General features: G+C 44.2%; 2 protein-coding genes across 2 annotated transcripts; both read right to left on the minus strand.

Annotated features, from left to right (window-relative positions):
- Nucleotides 1-2,557: 2,557 nt before the first annotated feature.
- LOC120696815 (signal peptidase complex catalytic subunit SEC11A-like) lies at nt 2,558-5,176 on the minus strand. The gene is made up of 8 exons (XM_039979825.1): nt 5,010-5,176; nt 4,328-4,440; nt 3,730-3,801; nt 3,553-3,588; nt 3,391-3,436; nt 3,163-3,250; nt 3,010-3,067; nt 2,558-2,830 (listed from the first exon to the last, which is right to left on the minus strand). Exons 1-8 carry the CDS (start codon nt 5,086-5,088, stop codon nt 2,780-2,782), a joined length of 543 nt encoding a protein of 180 aa, XP_039835759.1. The 5' UTR covers nt 5,089-5,176; the 3' UTR covers nt 2,558-2,779.
- Nucleotides 5,177-7,331: 2,155 nt separating this feature from the next.
- On the minus strand, nt 7,332-9,150 carry LOC120696814 (magnesium-chelatase subunit ChlI, chloroplastic). The gene is made up of 3 exons (XM_039979824.1): nt 8,940-9,150; nt 8,771-8,859; nt 7,332-8,651 (listed from the first exon to the last, which is right to left on the minus strand). The coding sequence occupies exons 1-3, from the start codon at nt 9,061-9,063 to the stop codon at nt 7,593-7,595; spliced, it is 1,272 nt and encodes a 423-aa protein (XP_039835758.1). The 5' UTR covers nt 9,064-9,150; the 3' UTR covers nt 7,332-7,592.
- Between the last annotated feature and the right edge of the window lie 320 nt (nt 9,151-9,470).

Consider the following 9,470-nt stretch of genomic DNA (forward strand, 5'->3'; position numbering starts at 1 on the left):
CCATGTTCATTGTCTGCTGGACCAACAACCACACGTGTCGCAAGAGGGAGCACTTCGATCTGCCTCTCCACGTCATCGATCGTCGCTTGATGTCGGCTAAACGTCGTCGATCCCAGCAAAGAGCAAACTCAGTTGTTGCGCACGTGTGGAATTGCACGACACTTGGATTTTACATACACCACTTGTCAGAAAGTATAGCTTGGTAATGGCAAGCAACATCAACATGTGTTGGGTATTTTAATCATGAAAAGGTGGCCAAGTTTGGCACAATTAGTGTGTGTTTTCTATTTTTTTTTAAAAAGAACATCAACCTTTGCTGGATCAATCTCCATACACGGTGCATAAAATACTTGTCAGAAAGCAAAGATGTTTCGCCGGAGCTAAACATCCCAACATAGAATATTGAGTGATTGTACTAAAGTGTATGTTGCCGACATCAAGATTCAAGAGGACAATATGCGAGAATGGTTCCTCTTTTATTTACTTATTTGTACTTTTTTTTACAGCTAATAAGTTCAATGAATTTCGAGGTTCTTAGTTCTCTTATTATGTGGATTTTTTTTTTACAAAATCACACACAACCTGGATAAAAAAATGCAATATGAATCGAACCTCTGTTTTAGCACAAAATTGAACAGGAGTTTCAAAGACTCCCTCAAACTGATAAGGAACAAAGACGAGCTAGTTTTGGAGTGAACGGTTGGGACCTGGTGTTCCTATTTGTGGCACTGGCACATTCTAGGGATGGCAAGGATACGTGTGAATGTGCTTCTGCACTGAATCTGGTCAAAGACAGGTTTGACAAGATTAGTGTGGCGCATTAAACTAACGCGTGCAGTTATGTTTAGGCATACTACAAACCTAATGGTGGTGGGAAAAGAACAAACCTTTCTTTCATTTGCTTGTTCCTTCTGTCTAGGAAAAGATTAAAGAAATGTGTACGTGCGTTGGTGCCGTGTTGGCCATGTCATGTTCTAGTGCAGGTATAGGCTTGCAGCTGAAGAAAATGCGTATGAACTAATTTCCCGTTTAGGTTTCCGGCGGGTCAAGGCTGCATTGTAATTATGGCTGGTACTCAAAACTTAACCAGTTTGCCGGCCTCTTCTTAAATGTTCTTAGAACCAATTATCAAAAAAAAAACTCAGAATGTGCGTAGGAACCATCTGAATCTGACATTAAAATAGCTCAATATTGATCCACTACAGACGAACAGGAGAATCCCAAGGAAGAAATTTTATTATCATCGAGAAATTGAAGGACAGACACATAAAATTGAACTTGACTTTTTCTAGTTCGCACAACAAAATCTCTCCATCACAAACAAAACAATAATATATTCAGCTGCACTCCTATCTATCCACAAGCAATGCACCCTCCATTCAGAGGAATTGACCTTAGCTTAGAAGAGAAATGGAGCAATTAATCCAAATCATTCTGGCAACAACCTAACCATTTTTGACAATAAAAGTTCCATGGAAAATTAATGAGGTCAAAGCTCCATCAAAACTACAAAGATTAGCCATCTACTGAAAGACTGTCACCGTCACCAGAGACCGAACAACAATGCAGGACGGCTGGTCCAGTAACCCTGGTACTGCAAAAGTACAGCAAAACTGCGAGTCTGCGACCCAAAAGTGCCGCCCCAGCAGTGACAACCAGAGACCATGGGATGAAACGAAAATGATACCGGCAGAACAGTTTGGAATTCAAACCGCGAGTCAGAACTCCAAAATTGGATCTCAACATCATGTCGATTCTGGCACCGGCAGATGATCGAGCGCCTTGCAAGTGAGACTCTTGACCAGTCAGATTGAGGCAAACAGATGGCATGGAAACCTGTCGACTTCATCATGTCAACATCTCATAAAGTATGCTCCGGCATGACAGTTGACACCTGAAACTTGCAGGTCTGATAATTTTAGGCCAGGAACCACACCAAGTATGTTCTGATAATTTCAATGGATCACTAATCTGATTCATAACTCAAATTCAGGGTTGGATTGGTCCGCTACCAATGGAGATAATTCCACTTATTCCAGGGTTGGAAAAGTTCGAGACTGGAGAAACCACCTGAATGCTGAGATGGCACGCAAATTGGGTCCTGTTGTCTAGGAGAAATTGGATCACCTTCTGATTCTGATGCATGTGCCTGTCAATCTGCCGTCCACGTTTTAGATCACATTACAATTTGGACTTCAGTCTAGAAGCATCCCCAGTCAACCACGGTGTACCTGCCAATACAACCCCTATGACGACGTGTAATTCTACATCTGTTGGCTAGGTTGCTTCCAGTCTATGCTAATGTCAAGGTAAAAATGTACCTGTATATCCTATTATCCTCTATGAATATCATTTGCAAGCCATGTTAACATTTCTTTTCTTAATTTTATGCTTATTTGTTGAAGGTGTAGTTTACAAAGGCCCTCAGCATCCGGTTTTTCTCCTTTCTTATTTAGGTTCTTATAACCTCAAGTTTAGCTTGGTATTCAAATCAGTCAAATTCCAGTGGTACTATCAGCATTAGACTGCCCTTGGATGGCATACCAAGATTTTTCCAGAAATGAGAAGTAATCCTTATCAATTGCAATTACGGATTCAACTCATGAACTATAAAGTATCAAAAGATAGACATTGTACGAGAAACTGACTACTAGATTAATGTCATGCTCAAAATACATAAAAGTTAAATTTTTTCCATTTGATACATGGTGGGACAGAATGGCATCATAGGGTCACTGCTCACACCATAAGAAAAAGTTATATGATGAGGTTGACATCTTTAATCCTTCGATGTTATGACCAGCAAGCCCAGTGCACCCATCAGCAGGTACTGCAGCAAGAGACAACATATCTAAGCAGCCCTTTCGATACTAATTCTGAGAACTATCTAGAAAATAAATAACCATCTACTTGCCTAATCTACACTAGAAAGGAGAATGCGTGACATGCCATATCAACATATTGCAAAAATGTTCTCAGGTAGGCATAAAACAGCAAATATGAGCGTACCTTAATAATTGGCTTCTCGGTCATGACAATAGTAACCCAGCCGACATATGGAAGAAAGCTATTCACAGTATAAAAGTTAAAGTCAAATATCATTTTTAACCAGGTGTTGCAACAGGTCAATGCTGTCTACGGTGACTCGTTGAGGATTCTCACCCTACAGCACGTCCCATGATGTGATGTTGCTGGAGCCAAAGCTGACCGTGGGCATATAAAAGTCGGTCATCCCCAAAATTATTGTCACCTGAAAGGCCAATAAAGAATACATTGCAGAGACATGCGCAGATCATTTACTAGCAGTTGTGGGTTATCATTCTCCATTATTCAATATCAGACAGTAGCTCAATAATCTAAAAACAACATTGGTCACAAAAGAAACGATACCTTTTGTGAGGATGTCAACTTCTGCAGTGTCCTGACGTTCGTGGACCTACAGAGAGAGAAGAGTAAACAAACCGAGCCAGAGAAAAGAGAAAACATGGAACTTCAGAGCAAATATCATTGCTTGGTGTGAACTGTTAAGACTCCAATATGTATTGTATTTACCTTAATCACACGGTGCACAATTGGAATTTCACGACCCTACATAGATAACAGCTAAATGATATTTTAGTGTTTCCAGAGAAATGTATAGGCAGACATTAGACATTATGACGAGCCGTACATAAAAAACTGATGAATTCGTGATCCATCTGATTATTCACAGCTAAGCAGTAGACTTACATCGATGTTAAAAACAACTATTTCTCCTGTGCGGATAGGGTCTTTGCTCATGTGCAAAAACAGGATATCACCCTGTAAAGCAGATAACTAGCCATTCAGGCATACTGGTGCAAAAGATGCTGGCACTTCATAAAGATACAGATAATAAACCTTGAAGTCAAATCTAAGCAGGAGATAATATTTACCATGACGGATCAGCAGCTAGAATGGCACACATCTTAAAAAGGGAAAATCCGAATTTTAAAGTAACTACGCAGCCATTCACCATGTGCAAACTACCAGAACTTCTAAAGGACCACATACATTTGTAAGAGAATGGAAATTCTCCTCTTTCTGCAGTAGTTTCTGCAGTTCAGATTGGTGCTAGCTAATCATGGTCGATCAGTCATGTGTAGAGAGGTATTTTTATCATGGGAAGGGGGGAAAAATGCATGAGCCATCCAACTAAAGACCAAGCCCACAACCAACTAAAATAGCAAACCACCAGCATCACTGCTTACAATCCCATGTCCTAGCAGCTAAGCATCCAGTGTGTAAATATGATGCAAACAACAAACATACTGAGCTCATTGCCAATTTGTGTAAGGAGATAACTCACCCTCTTAAATCCAGGCTCCATGCTACCAGAAAGAACCACTACCACTGGGGACTCGCTCCCTGTCACAACTATCAATCCCTTCCATATGATCAACGCTGAGGTAACAATCATGCCTGCCAAGAGGAACGCTTAGGAGTTACAAAACTCCATCATGGTTGAGGGAAAATATCTAATGGCAACGGGTTATACTATACCCCAACCAGTAACTAGCAAAGGCATAACGTGGTAACAGCAAGCCAACCCTTCCCGATCCCCCTCAAAAATCACAAATTTCTGATACAAAAATCTTTGGAAGCAAAAGAATAGTGTGAGGTATAGACATTTCTCGAGAGTACACATTAAGCGAGAGCAGGGAGGAAGGAAAATCCCAGGTCAGCTCTCTACGACTGTCATCCAGTTCATTTGCTATTCATATTTCACTCTTGTTACCATGTGATTCTTTCGGCAAAAAAGGGGAAAAAAGGAAAAAATAAGAAAGAAAAAGACGGCGGCAGCAGATCAAGAGAACCCCCGTCCACGACCTTACAGACCAAAACCCTCCCAAAATCTGAATATAAGGGGACTGACCACAACCCAAGAAGTACACGGCTCCCCAAGTAGCAACGCATTGATCTGAGCTCCAGAAAACAGAATCAGGAGAGACGAAGAGGAGGAGGAGGCTGTGGCAGAGATCGTCACTGACCGAGGCTGATGATCTGCGAGAGCACGTGGCGGACCTGCATCGATCGGATCGACTGCAGCGTGTCGCCGACGAACCCCATCTCGCCCGGCGGCGAGGTCACGACGGGGGGAGGAGCGGCGGAAACAAGCAAAGCGTGACGAGGGACAAGGAAGCGGCCGAGATGATGGACCGTGGACGCCAAGGGTGTTTTTGGGGCAGCCCAACTCCAGCCTGCCATGGTAGGTGGGCCTGTCGGTTGAACTAAATTTCAGGGACACAAGCGGATTTGAACCCCTCAAAAAAAAAAAAAGAACACACACACATTGATTTGAGGCCGGCTTACTCGCAACTTATGGGTTAGGGTGAATTATTGGATTGTCTCAATAACTATCGGAAAAAGAAAAAGGTTAAAAGGGACTGCTTGAGCAATATTTTTTATCAACTCTTCCAATATGATAGTAGGATTGAGAAAAGAGAGACTGCTGGAGATGCTCTTACAAAACTTGATTTCCTACAAAGGTTTCTCACTCCTAAAATGTGTGTACATTATATATATTTTTTTAAAAAAGTGTGTATAGAATACTTCTTTGGAATGGCTCCATGTATGATGTAGAAACGTGGCTAAAATACCATCAGGTTTGGGGTTTCTACAAGCCTATGAATGTTGTCATTTTGCATTTCGCAGTGATACTCTTTAAAGAGCCGTGTCGTGTACGATGGTTGGGGCAACTTGCCTCTCATCGATTACAACACCTCGCCACTCGTGAAAGCTGATGCTGCTATATAGAGATGCTTAGCAGTAAGCAGCTTGCTATACGCCTTCTCTGCTAGGCATGCAAACACTGCGCTTCTTGGCACCACAATGAAAATGACCTACAAGAACTTATCACAGCTAGACGTGTTTATGGCGCTAACGATAACCGAGCTATATTCTGCAGTCCAAGCTATAAAGCCCGTGACAAATAAGAACGAGCAAGCTACTCTCTGTTTTCAATGGACAAAAACCATGACAAATTGGGTCAGCACAAACCTACCATTTTCAATCGACAAAACCATGACAAATGTGGAAGAAAAACTTTAATCCAAGCATAAAAAACCTTCTGAGACTAGTAAGCATTGGCTGAGCGAAAAAGAAGTTTCAAAAGTTAAAGCTAACAAAGATGAAACCAATTCCAATCTGGCCCGCAAACCTACCATTCTCAATTGAGAAACCCATGCTAAATGCGCATAACAAACTTCAATCTAACAACACAAAATATTCCGGACTAGTCAGTATTAAGTGATTCAGCAAATAAAATAAGGTCAGAAGGTAACAAGACAACCGATTTACATAGCTGACCTGACAAAACTAATTAGGAAAAAATGTTGAGATATCGAGGTTGACAAACCTATACCATTATCCATTTATACAAACCAAAAATTTAAGTGCACAAACTTTCATATCGTAAGCATTAGAGAAAAGTTGTAGACAAAACTAGCAACCTTCAAAATTGGGTAACGATATCCAACAAACCAGCATTATCCAATTAGAAAACCAAATAAAATGGGCATGACAACTTTAGTCCATGCACTATGCACACAAAGCACTCTAATGAATAAGCAGTAAAGAAATGGCTGCCGGAGAAAAATATTTACAAAAGGTATAGAGATACTGAGGCAGACAAAAACTTTAGTAGCTCACAAAACCTTCAGAATGAGCGAGCATTAGAAAAAGAAAGGTGAGTGATGAAACTATTTAGGGAAAAAAATAGGATATATCTGGCTGACAAGCAAGCCATGCTCAAATCTCAATTGGCATACAATTGAGCATAACAAAGCCCATAGCTAAGTTGCAAAGACAAAATCTTATCAATATGCCAGCTCAGAGTACTAAACTGAGAGCAATATTTACCCAAATTCTGAAATGGAACAACCCGACAGAGATGTCATTTGATTGATACAAAAGTACTGATACAGTGAGACCTCAGCCAATTGTGTGCGTACACCCATGTTTCGATGTTTACCTTTACCATCCTGTTATCACGAAAAACATGCCAAATTACACCTCACGTACTTATACACTTAGTTTCATATCAATTCATTGCCTCAAACTAGGATCGCTTAAATTTTCTCATTACCATCTAAACAATGCATATTCATTTTTCAAAATATTCGGCATCCCAACACTATGAAACTTCCTTAAAAGCATGTATTAAATATTTAAATACCTTAAAAATTGCAAAGTAACTAAATATATTTCAACTTCTACCACTGAACATCCCCTCTTTGACACAGCAATATAAGCTGTCTCAGCACCTGCATATTGGTACTGCGGTTGCACAAGGTCAAAACCATACGCTTAGATATTCAAACAAATCTACAGGATAATGCATTAGTATATATTGCAAATATTATGCTCTACTTCAGTCCAATCACTACAAGATTGAGTTACAAGGAAGACCAAAATGCAGAAAAAACATCCTCGCCTCATAACATGCGTTCCAATGGATTCTATATTATGATGCTAGAGGCACACAAAATCGATACCCATATAACATTATAACAGCAGAACAGGAGGCCTCCGGCCAAAATTTGTGGCTAAGGGCATCTTACCTCGAGAACATTCTAGCTAAAGATTTCGTAAAACTTCTCAATGACAAGCAAACCCGAGTCAATGGATTCAAGTGGATCCTTCCGAAGCCGATGCCTCAAGCAGTTTGGAATGACAGTAGCAATGTCCTCCACTGTGACCTTGTCCCTTCCTTTCAATGAGGCCAACGCCTTGGCAGCCCTGTTTGTGACGATATCACCTCTGAGCCCATCAACATTCAACTCAGAGCACACCTTGGATATCTTGACACGGAGGTCATGGTCGATCTGCACGGCACCAAGGTTACTCCGTGCGGATGAGATCTGGTCCTGGAGCTTCTCCTGCTCCTCTTTGTACGAGTCACGGAAGGCCTTTGGGTCTCTGTCGAACCGAGCCCTCTCTTCCACGATTTTCACCCTGAGCTCAGCGTCCCTGACCGTACCGACCTGCGCGTGCATCCCAAACCTGTCCAGCAGCTGCGGCCGGAGCTCCCCTTCCTCCGGGTTACCAGAGCCGATAAGGATGAATCGGGCAGGGTGGGATATGGAGATACCCTCCCTCTCCACCGTGTTCCACCCCGATGCGGCAGAATCCAGCAGCACATCGACGAGGTGGTCGTCCAGCAGGTTGACCTCGTCGACGTAGAGTATCCCCCTGTTGGCCTTGGCGAGCAGGCCCGGCTCGAAGGCCTTGACGCCCTCGGTGAGGGCCTTCTCGATGTCGATGGTGCCGCAGACCCGGTCCTCGGTGGCGCCGAGGGGCAGGTCGACCATGGTGATCTTGGCGGTGGTGACGGGGAGGGTGGTGTCCCCCTGGAGGACCCGCTGGCGGACCTCGGGGCCCATGACCTCCGGGTCGTCCGGGTCGGAGTTGAAGGGGTCGCCGACGACGACGCGGATGTCCGGGAGCAGGTCGACGAGGGAGCGCACGGTGGTGGACTTGCCGGTGCCCCTGTCGCCCATGATCATGACGCCGCCGATCTTGGGGTCGATGACGTTGAGCAGCAGGCAGAGCTTCATCTCGTCCTGCCCCACGATCGCCGCGAACGGGTACACGGGGCGCTGGCTCTCCTTGGCGCCCGACGCCGTCGCCTCCTGCGCGAATCGAGCGCGCATTTGAGAAACGGCCCCGTCGAGTGCGAAATGCGGGGGGGGGGGGGGGGGGGGGGGGCTGTGAGGATTAGGGGAGGGAGTGGGGGGGGGGTGGACTTTACCTGCTCGGCGGCGGTGGGGGCTGCGACATTGCAGACGGTGAACCGGCCGCGGCGGAACCCGAGCCCCTTCCTGGACGGCGGAACGCGCCCTGCGAGCAGACTGGAGAGTGAGGCGAGCATTCGATTCGGCGGCCATGAGTGAGCTGGGAAACATGTAAGATGTGGTTACCTGAGGAGGCTGCGGCGGCGAGGGAGAGAGGGCGGGAGGTGGAGGCCGGGAGGAGGGCCCTCGCGGCGGAGGTGGGGGAGAAGGTGGAGAATGGGGAGGCCATGGCGGTGGGGAGGAGGGGCATGGACTTGCCGGTGAGGCTGTGTGGGAAGAGAGGAGGAAGGGGATAGGAGATTGGAGAAGGGGATAAGCCGCGCGATCCTCGAGGGGTGCTGCGATTGGAGGAGGCGGTGCTGGGCCTGATGGGCGGAATCGCCACGACAAGGCCCGCTCGGGTCTCTCTCTCAACGTGTTGCCATTTGGTCTAGTTATTCTTATCTAAAATTTACTAAATTTTTTTATAACTCTTAGAAAATAAAATAATGATATTTAAACTAGACATATTGCAAGATTTAATTTAAAAACTTATTCTAAAAATGTTTTCTGGGCCTACCAATTTTGTACAAGCATATACTCACCATATGCAACACTCTGGCCAAAGATGACATGCATCCAAAAGATGGATCTTGAGATTTAAATAAAAGTGCATTA

This window comes from Panicum virgatum, chromosome 3K (genome assembly GCF_016808335.1).
Source record: "Panicum virgatum strain AP13 chromosome 3K, P.virgatum_v5, whole genome shotgun sequence".
Classification (NCBI taxonomy): domain Eukaryota; kingdom Viridiplantae; phylum Streptophyta; class Magnoliopsida; order Poales; family Poaceae; genus Panicum; species Panicum virgatum.